Here is a 21,703-nt window from a genome sequence, read left to right as displayed (position 1 = left end):
GACCAGGCGTTTTGAGTTGGTGAGAGATCTGGAGAATGTGCTGGCCGGGGCAGGAGTCGAATGTTTTCTGTATCCAGAAAGGCCCGTACAGGACCTGCAACATGCGGTCGTGCATTATCCTGCTCAAATGAAGGGTTTCGCAGAGATAGAATGAAGGGTAGAGCCACGGGTCGTAACACATCTGAAATGTAACGTTGACTGTTCAAAGTGCCGTCAATGCGAACAAGAGTTCGTCCTGGTGATACGCCAGTATGGCGATGACGAACACACGCTTCCAATGTGCGTTCACCGCGATGCCGCCAAACACGGATGCGACCATCATGATGCTGTAAACAGAACCCGGATTCATCCGAAAAAATGACATTTTGCCATTCGTGCACCCAGGTTCGTCGTTGAATACACCACCGCAGGCCCTCCTGTCTGTGATGCAGCGTCGAGGGTAACCGCAGCCATGGTCTCCGAGCTGATAGTCCGTGCTGCTGCAAACGTCGTCGAACTGTTCGTGCAGATGGTCGTTGTCTTGAAAACGTCGCCATCTGTTGACTCAGGGATCGAGACGTGGCTGCACGATCCGTTACCGACATGCGGACCCCGACAGAGGAAACGGTGAACCTGCAAAAACTTTGTAACAATGCAGATGCAATGTGTGCCTGTTCGACGGTTGACATGTTAATCACATTGGGGAAGGTAACGAATGCACACTATTTTTTCTACGAATGTTATTGACTCTCTCCGAACGTCTGTATGACACACATCACATCTAAAGATGAAGCAATGCTCAGTAACAACTGAAAGTGAAGTCGTATGGCATTGTTGGTTAGAAGAACCCGAGGGGCAGTCGTAGCAGCCGAACAGGAAACGATTACTTTCTTTGTCCGTTGACATCTTTCCTTGATGAAATGTGACCGTTGTCTCGTAAATGTACACTACTGGCCATTGAAATTGCTACACCAAGAAGAAATGCAGAAGATAACCGGGTATTCATTGGACAAAAAAAAAAAAGGCTCTGAGCACTATGGGACTTAACTGATGTTGTCATTAGTCCCCTAGAACTTAGAACTACTTATACCTAACTAACCTAAGGACATCACACACATCCATGCCCGAGGCAGGATTCGAACCTGCGACCGTAGCAGTCGCACGGTTCCAGACTGCGCGCCTAGAACCGCGAGACCACCGCGGCCGGCTATTCATTGGACAAATACATTATACTAGAACTGACATGTGATTACATTTTCACGCAATTTGAGTGCATAGATTCTGACAAAATCAGTACCCAGAACAATCAGCTCTGGCCGTAATAACGGCCTTGATACGCCTGGGCATTGAATCAAACAGAGCGTGGATGGCATGTAAAGATACAGCTGCCCATGCAGCTTCAACACGATACCACAGTTCTTCAAGATTAGTGACTGGCGTATTGTGACGAGCCAGTTGCTTGGCCACCATTGACCGGACGTTTCTGTGTCCAGAAAGGCCCGTACACGATCTGCAACATGCGGTCGTGCATTATCCTGCTAAATTCCGAGTGGAATGTGACACTTGACGGATCGGGTGCAGTACCATATGGTCGTATGCAGGGTGACCCGCGAGTGCATATGCAGAAAAGGCTGGCGCATTAAGCAAACGTGTTCTTCGCCATGTCTCGCGTCGACCGTAACGACCTCGCTGCCGGTTGGTGTTAAAACTCCGACAAAAAGAAGTGTGCTGGGCCTGCCTTGCGAGGCTCTTAGCTGCGCATTCTCAGCCGTAATGAACACCGGCGGCAGCCTCGGAAAAAGCGCCGGTGGCTCTCTTTGTGCGGGGCGCGTGTGACGGCCCGAGGTGTGAAGCGGTGTCAGCGCGTGACGGCGGCATTGTGGCCGCCTAAGTAGGAGCTTGTCCCGCGCTAAGCAGCGGCCTCTGCCGGCGCCGGTGTAGCTTTAACAAGGCGCTCTGTTTAACGAAACCACTTTCCCTTTCTCGCGCCCTTCATTATTATGGGATTAAAGAGGCCCGTAAATAAACAAAGAAGCCTCCTTAGAGAACGTTCCTGGCCGTCTAGATCGTGTTTCTCTCGCGCCCGATTGAATTGTCTCGGTGGCCGTTCTACAATAAAACGTCAGGTGAAATCGGATTACACTCCGGGAAAAAAAGGCCGCCGTCAGCGCCTATTACGGAAGACGTGTGGATATGACCCCACATTTCGTACGACGTTGACGTAATCAGAGAGACTTATACAAGAGTCTTGTTTCTGGTCATCATTGCGTTTCGAATCGGAGGCTAACAATATAAGGAAGTCTCGTCAGAGACTGCAAAGGACTCGGAAGATCAATTACGTGGAACGGATAAAGTCTTGAAAACATATGCAATGATGTATATTCGAATTACACAACTGGCCATTAAAACTGCTACAGCACCAAGATGACGTGCTACAGACGCAAAATTTCACCGACAGGAAGAAGTTGCTGTGATATACAAATGATTAGCTTTTCAGAGCATTCGCACAAGGTTGGCGCCGGTGGCGACACCTACAACGTCCTGACATGAGGAAAGTTTCCAACCGATTTCTCAAACACAAACAGCAGTTGACCGACGTTGCCTGGTGAAACGTTGTTGTGATGCCTCGTGTAAGGAGGAGAAATCCGTACTATCACGTTTCCGACTTTGATAAAGGTCGGATTGTAACCTACCGCGATTGCGGTTTATCGTATCGCGACATTGCTGCTCGCGTTGGTCGAGATCTAATGACTGTTAGCAGAATATGGAATCGGTGGGTTCAGGAGGGTAATACGGAACGTCACTGGATCTCAACGGCCTCGTATCACTAGCAGTCGAGATGACAGGCATCTTATCCGCGTGGCTGTAACGGATCGTGCAGAGCCACGTCTCGATCCCTGAGTCAACAGACGGGGACGTTTACAGGACAACAACCATCTGCACGAACAGCTCGACAATGTTTGCAGCAGCATGGACTATCAGCTCGGAGACGATGGCTGCGATTACCCTTAACGCTGCATCACAGACAGGAGCGCCTGCGATGGTGTACTCAGAAACGGACCTAGCTGCACGAATGGCAAAAGTCATATTTTTCCGATGAATCCAGGTTCTGTTTACAGCATCATGATGGTCGCATCCGTGTTGGCGACATCGCGGTGAACGCACATTGGAAGCGTGTATTCGTCATCACCATACTGACGTATCACCAGGCCAGATGGTATGGGGTGCCATTGGTTACACGTCTCGGTCACCTGTGGTTCGCATTGACGGCACTCTGAACAGTGGACGTTACATTTCGTATGCGTTACGGCCCGTGGCTCCACCCTTCATTCGATACCTGCGAATCCTACATTTCAGCAGGATAATGCACGACCGCATGTTGCAGGTCATGTACGGGCCTTTCTGGACACAGAAAATGTTCGACTGCTGCCCTGGCCAGCACATTGTCCAGATCTCTCACCAATTGAAAACGTCTTGTCAATGGTGGCCGAGCAACTGGCTCGACACAATACGCCAGTCACTACTCTTGGTGAACAGTGGTATCGCGTTGCAACTGCATGGGCAGCTGTACTGTACACGCCATCCAAGCTCTGTTTGATTCAATGCCCCGGCCTATCAAGGCCGTTATTACGGCCAGAGGTGGTTGTTCTGGGTACTGATTTCTCAAGATCTATGCACCCAAATTGCGTGAAAATGTAATCACATGTCAGTTCTAGTATAATATATTTGTCCAATGAATACCCGTTTATCATCTGCATTTCTTCTTCGTGTAGCAGTTTTAATGGACAATAGTGTATTTTATTTACCCCATCACAAGGAGACAGCATTATTTTTTGTTTAAAAAGACAAATGTCGAAACGTAGGCATTTTTCACTGGTAACTCCAGCATGTAAGCCTGACGGCCGCCTTTCTCCTTGTTGCAGGTGCACCTGCGGTCGCACTTCATCATGAACGGCGTGTGCGTGAGGTGGCGAGGATGGATCGACCTGGAGCGTCTCGACGGCGTCGGCTGCCTCGAGTACGATGAGGAGAGAGCACAGGTACTCGCCCTCCCTAAGTACTTCGTGTCTGGTGCTCATTACGTCAGTGATTTCATTTAATATTCCTCTCGAGTGAGGCAAATGAGCGTGGCAAAGACATTTGTCTCTTCAGAGCAAATTTTAAGAATGTAGTTATCTCAGTACTGTCTTTCACATATTACTTTATTTAATCAGTGGCCTGTGAAGTGTGTTCCTATCGCTTCCGCAGGCATTATTAATTTCAGTAGCCTTCCTTTGTGACTGGAAGCATTAAAACTGCAATCTCATATTGTACTTCATATATAAGCCATATTCTTCACTTCTTAATAATAAAAAACAGTTCATACTTGGTATAACTTTGTCTCATTTCTAATTTTTAGTCCTGGCATCAGGTTTATTTCGTTCCATATTTTGAGATAACTGACTGGGCGCTCTACCCTTGTGTATATGATAACTATTTTATAATATCAGAAGTAGTAGGACACAAAAAAATGTGTCAAATATTTGTCGTTTATAGAAATGCTTGAATTGCGTAATAAGTATGTGAACTTCTATAAAAAGAGTTATTTTAAGTCCATTTTTTGCAAATACTGAAAAGATGCGTATTTTGTAAATTGAAGGTGGAGGGGGGGGGGGGGGGGGGGAGGGAAGGAGAAGGGAAAGAAAAGAGAAGGAAAGGAACTCGTGATGTCGGCTGCATCTGGACTTTGTGTGTTGGACCGGGATTCGAACCCGGGATCCTTTGTTTACTAAGCAGCTGCGTTATCGCAACTGAGCGTCCTCGGCCCACTCACATTCCCATCTAGTGACACCACCTAACGGCGATGTTTATTTTACCGTACGCGCTTCCTTTTACTAATTTAAAACATCAGAGGTAGCATATTTGCCTGTTTATCGTTCACGGAAGCATTGTTTTATATGAACAAAAGAAAACGCGTATTGCCGGGTGGGATTAGCCGAGCGGTCTAAAGGCGCTGCAGTCATGGACTGTGCGACTGTTCCCGGCGGAGGTTCGAGTCCTCCCTCGGGCGTGGGTATGTGTGTTTGTCCTTAGGATAATTTAGGTTAGGTAGTGTGTAAGCTTAGGAACTGATGACCTTAGCAGTTAAGTCCCATAATGGTTTCACACACATTTGAACAAAACGCGTATGGCAAAATAAATATTTTTTGTAGTTGCAAACATTTCAAATATCTTTAATAATTGTAACAATACATTCCATCCTGGATTTTCCGTTGTTTGATAATTGTAAGTTAACTACGGGCCTGTGACGTCAAAAATTACTCTATATAATGTTTTGTATCAAAGAAACTTGCGCTGGTAAGTGGTGAAAGCACGTAGAAATCCAGTTACGTCAGAGGATATTTTTCCTTAGTTAGGCGACGCAACAAGGAAACAAGCTGATTGTCTTAGCAGTATTACTCCAGGAAGCCGCACGTCGTCTAGTTTTTGAGCTTTCTGAATGGAACTCCCGGAAATAATTTGTGACACTTCTCTGAATTCTTCATTTATGTTCTACTCGTATATTTGTCAGAAAGTACATAATTGCGGCATTATACAGGGGGCGTCAAAAGTCCTTGGACACCTACATAAGTTGGAAGATTTAAGGGAAAATTGAAATATGATGATGGGAACATAGATTTGACGTGGGGCCGCAACTTTTGGAGTGAATGTCATTCATGGCCGCCATCTTGAAATCCGCCATTTTGGTTCAAGTAAAGTTTTTTTTTTTTAATGGGAAGGGGGTTGTATGACACATCAAGTAATACTCGCTTGAGCTCTGGGTGGTGTAATTTATTTTTGTCTATCTCGTACAGTTTAGAAGTTATTAATGTGGTTGCGGCGACTACAGTTGTGCATTGCACGAGATGGACAACACGTAGAACATGTGTTGTAGCAGTCGGTATGAAGGTAATTTCCCAAATTTGAACATTAATAACCTCTAAACTGTACAAGATAGACAAAAACAAATTACACCACTCAATTCCAGATCTCACCCTCCTTCTCATTAAAAAAAAAGACTTGAATCCAAAATGGCAGGTTTCAACATAGCGGCTATGAATGACATTCATTCCAAAAGTTGCGACCCCACATCAAACCTATGATCCCATCATCACATTTCAATTTTCCCTTTAATCTTCCAACTTATGAAGGAGTCCAAGGACTTTTGACTCAGCCTGTATTAATGATAAGATAGTTTGCAGGCAACAGACAGCATGCTGTGAGGGGTCTTAAGTGTGCAGCCCTTTCAGGCAATGTTTCACCCTCCTAGCTTCTAACTTGTCATTAGTAACTGCTGTATCCTCCTGAAATTGACTTATTCCAGAGTTGTGGTTGGTAGTCGTGTGTTGAGGGCAGGAGTAGAGCTTGTGTGTGCATGAGTGTCGATGTTTTACAGCTGGAGGATTCGATGCTGCGTGACCAGATCGAGCGCTACAACCAGCGGCTGCGAGACTTCGAGGAGAAGCAGAGAGCGTACCGCCAGCACCAGGAGCGACCCGCCGACGCCGACCTCGAGGTCAGTCAGTACCCCACTCACTACACACGCGCCAGTTCCTAGTCTCAGTCGACTACTCGTCGTCGCAAGGGAGTCTACTGCAGCGTCCCTGCCACATTATTCCTTCACCATGGCCCCTGTTGACGAAGCTCTTCCTTACACAGCTGATATGTTTCCTACTGATACAATAGCTTTGTTTCGACATTGTCTATGCTCGACTTATTTTCAGTATAACAACGAGTTTTATGAACAAATTGATGGGGTGGCCATGGGTGGCCCTCTAAGCCCTGCCTTTGCTAATCTGCACTCCTGGAAATTGAAATAAGAACACCGGGAAACTTTATTGACACATTCCTGGGGTCAGATACATAACATGATCACACTGACAGAACCACAGGCACATAGACACAGGCAACAGAGCATGCACAATGTCGGCGCTAGTACAGTGTATATCCACCTTTCGCAGCAATGCAGGCTGCTATTCTCCCACGGAGACGATCGTAGAGATGCTGGATGTAGTCCTGTGGAGCGGCTTGCCATGCCATTTCCACCTGGCGCCTCAGTTGGACCAGCGTTCGTGCTGGACGTGCAGACCGCGTGAGACGACGCTTCATCCAGTCCCAAACATGCTCAATGGGGGACAGATCCGGAGATCTTGCTGGCCAGGGTAGTTGACTTACACCTTCTAGAGCACGTTGGGTGGCACGGGATACATGCGGACGTGCATTGTCCTGTTGGAACAGCAAGTTCCCTTGCCGGTCTAGGAATGGTAGAACGATGGGTTCGATGACGGTTTGGATGTACCGTGCACTATTCAGTGTCCCCTCGACGATCACCAGAGGTGTACGGCCAGTGTAGGAGATCGCTCCCCACACCATGATGCCGGGTGTTGGCCCTGTGTGCCTCGGTCGTATGCAGTCCTGACTGTGGCGCTCACGTGCACGGCGCCAAACACGCATACGACCATCATTGGCACCAAGGCAGAAGCGACTCTCATCGCTGAAGACGACACGTCTCCATTCATCCCTCCATTCACGCCTGTCGCGACACCACTGGAGGCGGGCTGCACGATGTTGGGGCGTGAGCGGAAGACGGCCTAACGGTGTGCGGGACCGTAGCCCAGCTTCATGGAGACGGTTGCGAATGGTCCTCGCCGATACCCCAGGAGCAACAGTGTCCCTAATTTGCTGGGAAGTGGCGGTGCGGTCCCCTACGTCACTGCGTAGGATCCTACGGTCTTGGCGTGCATCCGTGCGTCGCTGCGGTCCGGTCCCAGGTCGACGGGCACGTGCACCTTCCGCCGACCACTGGCGACAACATCGATGTACCGTGGAGACCTCACGCCCCACGTGTTGAGCAATTCGGCGGTACGTCCACCCGGCCTCCCGCATGCCCACTATACGCCCTCGCTCAAAGTCCGTCAGCTGCACATACGGTTCACGTCCACGCTGTCGCGGCATGCTACCAGTGTTAAAGACTGCGATGGAGCTCCGTATGCCACGACAAACTGGCTGACACTGACGGCGGCGGTGCACAAATGCTGCGCAGCTAGCGCCATTCGACGGCCAACACCGCGGTTCCTGGTGTGTCTGCTGTGCCGTGCGTGTGATCATTGCTTGTACAGCCCTCTCGCAGTGTCCGGAGCAAGTATGATGGGTCTGACACACCGGTGTCAATGTGTTCTTTTTTCCATTTCCAGGAGTGTATTTATGGAATTTTTCGAACAACAGGTGCTGCAGTCGGCCAAAAAAAGCCCTTTGAAATGGTATCGATACGCGGATGACACCTTTGTGATATGGAATCATGCTGAAGAGGAACTGAGTGATTTTTTGGTGCACATAAACAGTTTCAATCCAAGGATACAATTCACCATGGAGAAAGAGAGTAATGGACAACTAAATTTTTTGGCCGTATTGGTTATTGAACGGGCAGATGGGACTTTAGGGCATAAGGTATAGAGGAAAGACACACACACCGATCGTTGCCTACATAAGAATTCTAATCATCATCCTAGGCAGAAGAGAGGAGTCATAAAAACTTTAGTGGACAGAGATAATAACATCTGTGAGCCAATTTGCTTGCAAGATGAATTAAGCCATTTGCGAACAGCTTTCAAGAGAAATGGGTACACTGACAAGGAAATAGATCGAGCACTCCACCCTAGAAGAAAAGTGTCCGAAAATACGCGACAACAACAACCGTCGGCTGGAAAAGTTTTTCTTCCGTTTATTCATAACACCACGGACCGTACTGGTAAAGTTTTAGTTTCAAGTGGAGACAATCTTTCGACCTACCAAGAAAATTAGTGAAAGTTTAAGATCGGTGAAAGACGCACGGCACCCCTTAGCTACCCCAGGTGTATATAAAACTCCGTGTAGCTGTGGCATGGTTTATATTGGAACAACTAAAAGGAGGGTTAATACCCGCCTAAGGGAACACAGACTGAGAAATCAGCTGTAGCGGAACACGTTTTCAAAGACGGTGACCACGAAATAAAATTTAGTGAGACAAACGTGATAGCTAGGACCTCACTTTATTATACTCGCATGTATAGAGAAGCTATAGAGATCTACAAGCACGGAAATAATTTTAATAGAAAAGAAGGATTAAAACTAGACAAGATATGGCGTTCGACTTTGTACCAACGCAGTAACAATCGATTACCTGTAATCGAGAAAGATGGCACTAGTCAGAGATAGTTTTAAAGTCGAAAGCACGTGACGAGTGGTGGCGCCATCTAAGCGCTCTGTATAAGTGGGACCACCAGCACCTAGCAGCCAGTCGCCGACTCACCTCCGAAGACGTTGCCCGCAGCCGGCAACGAAACGTCAGGAAGGAGAAGGAGTTTTATATATTATCAGCAGTGTTGACGAATTGATTGCCTAGCACCTGGAGCACGGGTTATATTGAGGTTGGACAAAGTGATACATACATCAAAAAATTATTTGCATCACCTCGGTTGCGAGAGTACCGGAACCTGTACAGAAAATTGGAACAGAGATCAACATAAACATCATTTCCGCCCTTTTTATTTCTCATGAAAACCACACATTGCACGTTTTACCACCAGACAGTGAGACCTCCAGAGGTCAGAGAGTGGTTGAAAGTTTTAGTGTTCAGCTGATTTTATTTTTGGTTCAGATTTTTTGTGGAGGGGTTCATGGACAAGTTAGCGGAAAAGCGTTGGGACAGACGTTAGTTTTCGGCATATATTTCTTTAGATATAAAGTGAACTCAGTTTAGTTACGGCTTTACATCACAGTTTTCGATCAAATATATACGACTAGAAACACAGGACTAATAGTGCTCCACAGCAGTGAGGGCAAACAAGTGAAGTTTGGAACATGAAAACGTAAGTGAATTTATGGTGCGACCTCGAACATGTGACCAGATGAGAGGAAACGCAAATGCGAACCAACAACGTGAAGAACTGTAAGTAATCACTTACTTTCGTAAAAAAACGAGACGTGAATTGTTTTATAATCTACAAATATCACGTATCAAGATTAAACTGTGTCATCTAGATCACATTGAAGATGCTTTAAAGTAAAAGGCGAATCACGTCTGGAAGAAGTAAACTACGTATACTGCCACAAGAAGAGGCGATTTTTATTTGCATACGAATATTTCGGTGGTTGCTGCGGATGACAGCCGTGTAAACAAACTTGCTATATAATTTTTTTGCTCTCTGGTGTTTGATCTCTCTTGTGGGGGAACACTCGTTGGAAAAAAAATAATAAAACTTCATGTCACCTTCGCAATGTTCGACAAAAATGAATTAAACAATAAAATAAAGATTGAAAGATAAAAAATTCATTACGGCAAGATGAATGAGCGGAGCGCGAACTGGTTAGCTTCCGATGTTAGCAGACGACGCTACTGTCCCCTGTTGCTAAGCATGTGCTCTCTTCAACATGCACAGGACTTTATAACTCGACACTAGGGACAGTCAATTGATCATTGACGTCACTGATTCACTCGAGACTTGGCGGGCGGCAAATCTACACGCAGGCACTTGACGCATACCCATCTCCAATAGCCGAAGGCTAAATACTGTCTGCTGTTCCATACGTACGTAGCCACACGTAATTTATTTTAAATAGTGTGATAGCTTGTGCGTCTTTTAATGACTTCCTGATCCAGTTTTCTAGTTCCCACTTTTATTTTTTATCTTTCCTTATGTAACGTACATGTGACTAAATAATTTTGAAATATTATTCACGCAGGAGCGTATGGATTAGTGACATATGAAAAGAGAAACAGGAAAATTTGCTTGCGGGTGGTTACAAAAACAACTGAGGTGTTCTCTAAACCCCTTAAATAGATCAAGTAGGCCTACTGCACATATGTGAAAATGTGAAATCCCCACTGAGGGTATGTCAGAAATAACTGAAATGAAATGCTTATGGCTGTATTTCAGTCTTCTATTTCTTCGATAAAATGGATGTCACATAAAAAAAATTGGTAGTTGATAGCGACGAAAGAAATGGCGGACGATATCTAAGAGATGGGTAAGCAACTTATTTTCAGCAGTTGTTGTATTTGTCGATGTCTACATTACTTTCTTTCTGTCTAGTAATGAAAGCTCTTTGGTGTAACAAATACCCACCCGACATTCTCAATAATGAACACTACACACTCCAGAATATGTCCTACTCTACAGTTTTTACCGTCAGTTTGTTATATTTCCGTCGTTCAAGCGTATGTTTCAAGGAGAGTTGAACAACATATTAACACCTCCTAAATGTCGATCTCACGAACTGATCATGATGATAAAATTAGAGGAAAAGGAGCTCACTCAAAAGCGTACTGCAAAGTTTTCTTTCCGTGCTGTCATCGCGAATGGAATAGAAATGGGAGGCAGTGTAAATGGAACCCGAAGCAACCTCCACCGCACTCAATAAGGTAGCAATATAGAAGTAGATGTAAAACCATGCTTAGAATGGTGTTTTGCTGCTGATGAAAACTGTCTCGGTACTGGATACGGGTTTACATAGACATCACAGCTTTTATTTGAAGATATTTACATGTAAGTAAGTAGCTATTTACGCTTGCGCAATATGTGTAGGGGATCGGAGGAACTAATACTCAATGGCAAAAACAGAAATTTTCTGTAAAAGCTATTTGCTTTATGAAAAACGTACAATAATTATTTAACGTTCGGCTCATGGTTCGGAAGATTTTAATAAGCTGATCATCTAGCAACAGAAGACGACATAACTGCTAAAATTGATTTCGAAAATATGGTTGGTTTTTTGACTGATGCGAAAGCCACTAAAAGCTTCCGTTTAGTTGCGTCACACTTGCTGCAGTTGTAATTATTGGTAGTATTGCCCAGCACCATACGTGAATACTGGTTATTATTTGACCTACTAAGGACTGCTAACATAAAATTTCACGACAAAAATGAGAAGGAACACAAATGAGATATTTCAATAGACTCGTACGCCTAAATTATGTAAATACTGTCCTCAATGAAAGTATCCAAAGTCTTCGTTAGCCACACCAGTACTTATTAGAAATATTATGGTAACCATCCAAGTGTATGAGCTCAACTTTATTTGCAAATCGTTAACAGTTTGGGAGTGTCTGCTATTATAAGTACAAAATGTGGTAGGAAAGTAAGTGTGGAACAGCAAAACAGTACTACGGAATACGGACCGTTTACTTTCTTCCGTCAATAAAAATTAAGAATGGAAAAATGCTATATAGCTTCATCTTTTCCATCAGTACTATTCAGTGGAGAATTTGGGTCATTTTTGTGGTATTAGATTAGATTAGTACTTGTTCTATAGATCATGAATACGACATTTCGTAATGATGTGAACATGTCAGGTTAATAAAAGGTGTCTAATCAAGATATTACATTAGACAAAATATTACATGACACTCAATAGTTTTAATTTTTTGTGGGGGTTGGGAAATTACCCACTTACTACATCCAAAAATTCATCTAATGAGTAGAAGGAGTTGCCATTAAGAAACTCTTTTAATTTCCTTTTAAATGCTATATGGCTATCTGTCAGACTTTTGATGCTATTAGGTAAGTGACCAAAGACTTTTGTGGCACCATAATTTACCCCCTTCTGAGCCAAAGTTAGATTTAACCTTGAGTAGTGAAGATCATGCTTTCTCCCAGTGTTGTAGCCATATTCACTGCTATTACTTTTGCATTCGTTCGGATTGTCAGTAACAAATTTCGTAAGTGAATATTTATATTGTGAGGCTACAGTGAAGATTTATAGCTCTTTAAATAAGTGTCTGCAGGATGATCTTGGATGAGCTCCAGCAATTATTCTGATTACACGCTTTTGTGCAACGAACAATCTTTTACTCAATGATGAGTTACCCCAGAAAATGATGTCATACGAAAGTAGAGAATGAAAATAGGCGTGGGAAGCTAATTTACTCAGATGTACATCGCCAAAATTTGCAATGACCCTAATAGCATAAGTAGCTGAACTCAAACGTTTCAGCAGATCCTCAGTGTGTTTTTCCAGTTCAACCCCTCATCAATGCATACACCTAGAAATTTTGAATATTCTACCTTAGCTACAGATTTCTGATCGAAGTCTATATTTATTAATGGGATGATTCCATTTACTGTGTGGAACAGTATATACTGTGAGTCATTGCTTCTTGTGAATGTCGTGTCTTTCCGTCAGCACTAATTAAAATTTACTGCAATCTCTTCTGAGTTAAATTATAGCCATACACTCAATGGTCACAAAGGAGCGGCGGCTCGGTTTTTATGTCGTCATTAGGTGGAAAGTGACGCAACCCGCTGTGAAGCCGCCTTTAATACTCGCCGGCAAGCCCAGAAAATTATGCGGAGTCACGCATCAGTCGTGCGTAGGCGCTCAGCGAAAGGGATCACGCACCGCAAACCGCCCACCGAATACGCCCAACTGCCGCACAGCTCTCGACTCCAGCCCTCAGCAATCCCCAAAGTTAGAGCCCATATCTTTCTTGGCACGCTTTTCTTACACACAAAGACAAGCGTTGTACGATACCTCCATTCCTCATTCATTTGTCCTCGACATCAGTGGCATTTTTATAATTTAACCTGCCCACAGACGCCAAATTTTCGATATTTATTATAGTAATGAAATACTAATCCCAAAAACTGAGCTTATAACGAGAAAAAATTTAACTCTTGAATTCTTCTCTACATATGTGTTTAATTTCAAGTTGCCAAAATTACTGGAAAACCCGTCGAGCTTTAGTTTTATATGTCTCTGCGAAATGCCTTTAGTAAATTGGTACATAAAAGGAGAAATAAAAGATAAATCGAGGTCTATGGCTCCACGATTTATAAGGGGCAGCCACATGAAAACGAGACAGGTGTAAAAAAGTAATTAAACTGTTTATTAATTCAAAAGTAATCTCCATAACTGTTAATAATTTATCCCACTGTGAAACAAGATAGTCGATGTCTTCATGGAAAAATGATTGCAGTTGCATAAGGTGGCAAGAGTGTACCCAGGAGTGCACCTCTTCGTCCAAAGAAAGTGAATAGCCATGAAGTCTTTCTTCGGGTCTCCAAAAATATGGAAATCGTATGGTGAGAGATCCAGACTGAATGGAGAATGTGTAAGATTTCCCAAGCGAAACTTCTGCAAAGTAGTCGAAACAATCTGCCAACAAAGTGGCCGCCCGCATGTTGCCAAGGCAGTTCCGACTGCACTGCAGAAGTTTCGCTGGGAAGCCTTACACAGACTACTTACAGTCGCGATCCCTCCCCATACATTTCCATATTTGGAGCCCTGAAGAAAGACATTCGTGGCTGTCGATTTGCTTTGGACGAAGAGGTGCATGCGTGGCTGCAGTCGTGGTTCCGTAGAAAAACGCAAACTTTTTCCATGAAGGAACTAACGGTCGCCCCTCACTGTGGGACAACTATACTAACAGTTGTGGTGACAACATTTGAAATAATAAACAGTTTATTCACTTTTTCTCCACGTGTTTCGTTTTCATTTGACTGCCCCTTATGCCTGTGACGAGGGAAATACAAACAACTAACTCAGATTTCTGGAACTATCGGAAGCACACCACTCTTTAATAAGAAATCTATGCGGTGGAATGACTACGTGTTTAGATGTTGGAACCATTGGGGAATATGCTGGAACTTTTATTACAGTGAGACGAAATGAAAACACATCCACTGCTACTGTAACACTGCGAAACATTCAAGCATCAGTTGGCGACTCGTCTTAATGGTCATGGCATTCTCGAGGCTTGTCCGTGTAATGAAGTCACAGAGAGGTTTTACTGCAACTCAGAAAGGTGTTTTCGAAGAAGGGTAGTCGTGCGCCATTGTGGCTAGAAGTTCCCTAGGGCAACTGGAAATATTTAAATTATTGTCACTTAATTGCGGCGTATCAGGTTGTGGATGATGATGATGATGATGATGAAAGAGAAAACATGAAAGGCAGCGCCTCTCAAATATCCGAACTCAATGGCGTCATCTGACCATTCTGTCACACTGTGAGATATTTCAGAGAGGTTTGGGAATTAAACTAGCTTAGTTTGGCCTTCAGAAAGTTTAGGCCACCACATATCCTTCTCTTCGTGGCTAAATACAGGAAATGTACATTTACGCCATCATCAGCTTCTTGATTGAATGTAATATAATTGCGTTGTAGCATACAGCGACCCACTGTTGAAAACTTGTTGGGTAAATTGAAAACAGTCTTTGACTGCAAAATTATTTATATCATGACTGGTTTCGATCCATGAGATTATCATCAGGTGCGTCTGTCATCCTGAACTAGTAAACGAAACAAAAATTTTCACTCGAGATAGGCACCATCAAAAGATGTAAACATAATCGTAACAAAAATAACAAGTTGCTGACTGTGACTCTACATTATGTGTCAATAGTTTTATCGTAGTTTTGTTATGTTTTCACGTCTTTTAACGGTGCCTATGTTGGATGTAAGGTTCCTTGTATGTAAGGTTCCTTGGATGTAGGGTTCCTTGGGTGTAAGGTTCCTGGTTTACTGGTTTAGGATGACAGATGCATCTGATGATTTCATAGATCGAAACCGGTCGTGAAATTAAAAAAAAAATTGTCATAAAGACTGTTTCAGTTCCACGCCATGATTCTATCCGAATACGTCTCGGTTCTGAAAGCAGGTGTTCCTAGAATACAGACTGGTAACCACACCTATTACACTAAAGGAAGGGGGAAAAGAACGCCTTGGGACAGCATCGCATACGTAAGCACTAGAAGTACATTTCTGAAGTCCTCTCAGAGTAAGACGAGTTGGAGGGTCCGCAGAGGCACTCGCGCTTGAAGTGGTGTTGAAGGAGCGCTGCCTGCACACGGGAGGCTGAGTCACGCCATTATTTGCCTCGTTAGCTGCGCTCTCCACACTCTCCGTCATTATTTGTTTAAACACAACTCCTTTGTTTCTTTCACGCAAACTTTGAGCTGCGACATACAGCGCTTGCGTGGAAATGTAACGTGAGTGAACCTCTTGCTCTGTATACGTTCTAGAGAGCCAATTAACAGTGCAGTGAGCGTGCCTTGCTCTGAGTCATGAATGGAAGATTTTCTAAGACCGGAAATAAGGGGAAATCACAGCTAGATTTCAAAAGCAGAAGGTAATCGATTATAAAAGACTAAAAAGAGAAATACGTGGTTTCTCTTTACTCTTCTGTGGTGTCATAGCTTCCATCTGTGAACAATCTAGGTTGTGGGAGTTTATGCTCAAATGTTCAGATAACGGATGATAATGAATAACTAATTCCAAAACCAGTAACTTAAATACACGAACACATAGCACCAGTTGACATGATGTTGTGGTCTTCACTCCGAAGACTGGTTCTGCTCTCCGTACTGCTCTCTACCCTGTACAAGCTTCTTCATCTCCGAATACCTACTCCAACCTACATCCTTTTGAAGCTGCTTACCATTCATCTCTTGGTGTCTTTCTATGATGTTATGTTACCCCCCCCCCCCTCCCCCCACACACACACACACACTTCCCTCCAATACTTAACACAATGATTATAATTTTAGTACAGTTAACTACTCGAGAGGTACAGAACAGAACTAAGTTATTAAGAGAATATAGTCTGGCTTGAAAGGAATAATTTGGCTTGAAAGGAATAATTTGGCTTGAAAGGAATAATTTGGCTTGAAAGGAATAATTTGGCTTGAAAGGAATAATTTGGCTTAAAAGAATAATTTGGCGTAAAAGAATAATTTGGCTTAAACTATGTCGGCGAGGAGAGAAAATGCTGAAAATGGGAATTATAGAGGCCATGGTATGAAACTGGAGGCAGATACAATTTTAAAGTCAGGTCGACAATACAGTTATTGCCAGTCACTACTAAGTTACGATCTGTGTCTATGTCTGCCTGGGTATTTGGTTTCTAACCAGGTGATAATTTTGTTTTTAAAACATATCTCATCCAGTTCTTGTCGTGGATAACATGTCCCAGCACAAACAATTTCGTAAAATCCATGCAAAGAAACGATACTTCCGACGAAATACACTAGCGTATACAGGGGAGTCATCATGCTATACCGTTCGTTCTACGTGATCTTTTTCTGTGGATAATTGGATAATTTTAATTTTTGTTTTATGTACGCCACATTACTATTAACCTTGTCATTAGTATAATTATCTTTATCCGTCAAGTGACACAACTGTACTGAATCTCATTCCTTTTCTTTTGCCAATGAAAAAGTATAACAGATCTACAGAGAAAAACGAATTGCCGCTATTATTAATCTTTTGCACAATTGTAGTACATACTTACGTAAAACGAAAGCTGACGTGGTGTGATGTGCTTCTCGAAGGTTTCGAGAGATAGAGGGAATTTTGCTGCTGCTGCTACCAATACTATTAGAACTACAACTACTACTGCCTAATATTGTTAAATATCATATGCGAGCGTCAACCGTCGCGCAGTGGAGTTCGTTAGAACTGAGTAAGTCTGCCCTACTGCTTTCGAGAGTATAATCAGACTATAACAAGGAACTGTGATGATATGACCGTTCATTTTTCGATACATTTATGCGCATATCGCAGTGAACACATAGGAAGTTATACCTACTTTCAATAACATACATTTTATTTGCGAGACACGTGCTAATGTATGACGGAACAGTCTACCACCTTAGCTAGTTGTGTTAATCGCCGCAACACGAATGCTGGCGCCCTCGTATGTTTACAACAAACTAGTTATACTTCGAATATCGAAAACACATTTGAAGCGCATCGTACGAGAACGATTCGTAACATCTAAGCATCAACGATAACGGTCCGAAAGATGAAACAATCGGTGCCCGTTATGTGTGTACTTCGCTTGTTAGTTGGACAAAGGAACGGTACGAAGGAAAAGTGGATCACCTCACCTCTAATGGAAGTGACTGGGCCTCGCCGTGGGCTCCGATAGCCGGTCGGTAATGCGCTTATGGGCGGCTGTCAGCAGGCGACCCCGGTAGCCTCCGGGACAAGCAGTTTGTGCGGCTCGCGGATACGATGAGGCGCGTCAAAAGCCGGCGCAGGGAAACAGAGCTGTCTGCACGGCGGAGGGGGATGGTGAGGCGAGGCGGTGTATTTTTCGTTTGGAGCGATACTGCGATGTTTGGCTCTTAACTCCGTGAAGGGCCGCGCGGCCCTCGCGCAGCAAGCGACCCCAGAATCTGCGGACAATGGCGGCCATTCAGCTGTCAGCCGGCCTCTTCCTTGGACCTCAATGGCCATTGTTGACCGGCGGGTCGGCAGCCGCCAGCGCGCGGTATGCAGATGGCGAGCTGCGCCGCGGGCTTCTTTCTGGAGCCTACGCGCGCCTATAAGCCGGTTTCTACACTGTGAACGAGCTATCACAACTCGGATACACGTGCGACCCCTCCTGTGTAATTATTTCAGGAAGCGTGGCATCTGCACGCCCCTGCCTTTAGGAACTGCCACGCACTCGGTCATACTGTCTCCACTTCTACGTATGTACACTGCAAGCCACTGCACAGTGTATGCTGGAGGGTGCATCGTACCAATATAATAGCTTTTCTTTCCTATTTTGTTCGCGTACTGAGCGAGAGAAAAATGGCAATCTGTAGGCCTCTGTATGTGCTGTAATCTCTTATCCTGTTCTATACTGAAAACACCGACTTTTTCGAATACGTATCCTCTCGTTTTACTGTTGCGTTGGCAGAAGAGCCAACACCATGTTACAAGAGGAGGCCGAAATGCACGCGTTTTAGCTCACACAGGCTGGCGTGAGGAGGGAAGAGCTATACTGACGTGAGGTCTGGCACATGACAAGGAATGAGAATTCACAAAGTGGACATAATTAGTTTGATACTTAACTTTAATCCAATAATGGAGAACGTCGCTCTTTATGGTACATGATTCACAATATCAATAGAACGGATACTGGCGCCTTGCTATGTCGTAGCAAATAACGTAGCTAAAGGCTATGCTAACTATCGTCTCGGCAAATGAGAGCGTAGAAGTCAGTGAACCATCGCTAGCAAAGTCGGCTGTGCAACTGGGGCGAGTGCTAGGAAGTCTCTCTAGACCTGCCGAGTGGCGGCGCTCGGTCTGCAATCACTGATAGTGGCGACACGCGGGTCCGACGTATACTACCGGACCGCGGCCGATTTAAATGCTACCACCTAGCAAGTGTGGTGCCTGGCGGTGACACCACATTTACTTAATGTTGTTTCGTGAAAAATCTTCGTCTTTGCTCCATGGATTCCCGTTTAGAAATTTGAGCCTCGTCTATCGAATATCTAAATAACTCACGCGGATACAACCGAATAAAGGACAGGTGAACTGCCCGTCGTTTTGTGACCACAGAGAGGCCGAGGATTTTCCGTAAATCCTGGTTACAATCCAGCTCTCTCTCTCTCTCTCTCTCTCTCTCTCTCTCTCTCTCTCTCTTATCAAACAGGAGGATGAAATATGCGAAACTTGCTTCACTGTCGTTGATTAATATTTCACTAGCGATAATGCCTGGTGTTGCTGATCTTTGATTGTATGGTGGCACTAGTTGTTTACGGTTTGTGATGTCTTTTAGCAAACCCGTCTTCGGTTCCAGGTCAGCGTTGCCCAACATCTGTCATGCACAGCGATCTTTCGCTTCATTTATGTCCTTCAAATGAGGGGGTGTTCACCTGTAGAAACATCGGCGGTTGTCGAGAACGTTGCCCGGTTGCAATCCCGTAAATTATTTATACGAGAGTTGGAACTTTAATAGTGGCAACTATTTATCTACAGGTCGTGCAAAATATGTACGTGTTTCAAAGTTTTACTGACCTTCAAAGTAGTCACCAGAATTGTGTATAACCCGTTGCCAGCGACGTGGAAGTCGTAGGATACTCTTAGCAGTGCCAGTTGTGTTGACAGTTCGAACGGCACGGTCTATTGCCCGACGAATTTGCAGCAGTTCTGAAGCGAATGCCGTGAAGTGTTTCCTTCAGTTTAGAAATCGAGTTGAACTCACGAGGGCTTAATTCAGGGAAGTGCAGTACGTGGTATAGCACTTAGCAGCCCCATCAGTCAAACAAATCAGTAACCGCTTGCACTGTAGGTGCTTGATCATTGTCCTGCAAAATGATGGTCAAATCCTGCAGAAAGTGTCATCACTTCTGTCCCAATGCTGTTCATTTTTGGAACACAAGCTACGATCAGCAATGCTCAATCGCGTACAGTGCAAGCTGTTACTGATGGGGCTGCTAAGTTCTATACCACCTACTGCACTCCCCTGACTTAAGCACTCTTTAAGTTCAACTCTATTTCTAAACTGAAGGAAACAGTTCGCTTCAGAACTGCTACAAATTCGTCGGCAATAGACCGCGCCGCTGGAACTGTCAACACAACTGGCACTGCTAAGAGTATCTACGACTTCCACATCGAGTAAATGAATAGTTGCCACTATTAAAGTTCCGACCCTCGTAGATTTCCATTTATGTTAGGCTTCCGTAAGGGCTACACTCACCAATTACGAACCTAGCAGCGGTTTTCTCAATTAATTTAATGCCTTTTATCATGTGTACTTGACAAGGACTACAAACGCTGGACCAATACTCCAGAATTGATGAACTAGCATCTAGTCTGCGGTTTCTTTGCAAACGTACGGCACTTTACCGGAATCCTCTTCGGCTACCTTGATACTAATTCTACGTGTTTGCCTCTTCTTGCAGCGGTCGCTTTCGCAGTCTTATGAGTAACTATTTTTATGATGCACAACCTATTTCTTAGCAGCATCTTCCACATGACATTGTTGAGCATTTCTGCGACTGCATGACTTTGGGCAAACTGTCTTTCGACATTCCAACTTCATATGGATGAGAAACTATATTGAACACTTCGTTTTATGGGCGATAATCTACCTTCTTCGTGGCTGATTTATATTTGTTTGTGATTCTTCAGATGAATCTATGTGGCATTGCCCTTCAACATAAACTTTAGTTTAGCTATCTGTCTGAAATCAATCCAAATGGAAACGTCTCGACGTTGAGCCCATTGATCTTTCACGATGAAATCAAAGAATGATACGCATGTTCGTATATTCATCTCATTACATTACATGTGCTTATGTTTAGATTCACCCCCAGCAGTTCCAGTGAAGATCTTCCATTATCGCGAATAGTAATTGACAATCTAAAACAATTCACTGAGATACACCAGATGTCACTTCCATTTCTCACGATGTCTCCACAGTAAGTACCATACACCATAATGGCTGTGCTTGTTAAAACTGCATCAGTCTAATCACATATATGGTCTTACATTCCGCCTGCCGGAGTGGCAGAGCGGTTCTAGGCGCTACAGTCTGGAACTGCGCGACCGCTACGGTCGCAAGCTAGAATCCCGTCTCGGACATGGATGTGTGTGATGTCCTTAGTAACAGTTAGGTTTAAGTAGTTCTAAGTTAGGGGACTGATGACCTCAGATGTTAAACTCTCATAGTGTTCAGAACCATTATTTTTTTTTCTTTTCTTTTTTTTTTTTTACTGAGAAATGAAAAGAGTACGAAGCGTAAATAGGAGAAGAGGGAGTATTTGTTTTCCTGTTTGACAGGGGGAAAGCAGATCATCTATCTTTGTGTTTGGGACACGTTATGAAGCTGACGTAAGGAGGTGTTTCAGCTCTTTCCTAAAAGCAACAAGGCATTTAATTGCGCATAGAGTGCATGGCATTTAATTGTGCATAGAGTGCATGGTAGTTTGTTCCAAAGGCGGATTTC

The 21,703-nt window shown here is 44.2% G+C and overlaps 1 protein-coding gene across 1 annotated transcript in view; it reads left to right on the top strand.

Moving 5' to 3' along the window:
* The window catches only part of LOC126335490 (protein big brother), a 215,149-nt gene that overhangs the window by 144,176 nt on the left and 49,270 nt on the right, over positions 1-21,703 (top strand). Inside the window, exons 4-5 of the mRNA XM_049998820.1 lie at positions 3,903-4,019; positions 6,395-6,514. Of these exons, the coding sequence (XP_049854777.1) occupies positions 3,903-4,019; positions 6,395-6,514 (237 nt within the window). The remainder of the gene's footprint in view (positions 1-3,902; positions 4,020-6,394; positions 6,515-21,703) is intronic.

Source organism: Schistocerca gregaria, chromosome 2, assembly GCF_023897955.1.
Source record: "Schistocerca gregaria isolate iqSchGreg1 chromosome 2, iqSchGreg1.2, whole genome shotgun sequence".
Taxonomy (NCBI): Eukaryota; Metazoa; Arthropoda; class Insecta; order Orthoptera; family Acrididae; genus Schistocerca; species Schistocerca gregaria.
The sequence above is the reverse complement of the archived record's forward strand: the minus strand, read 5'-3'. Positions and strand labels throughout refer to the sequence as shown.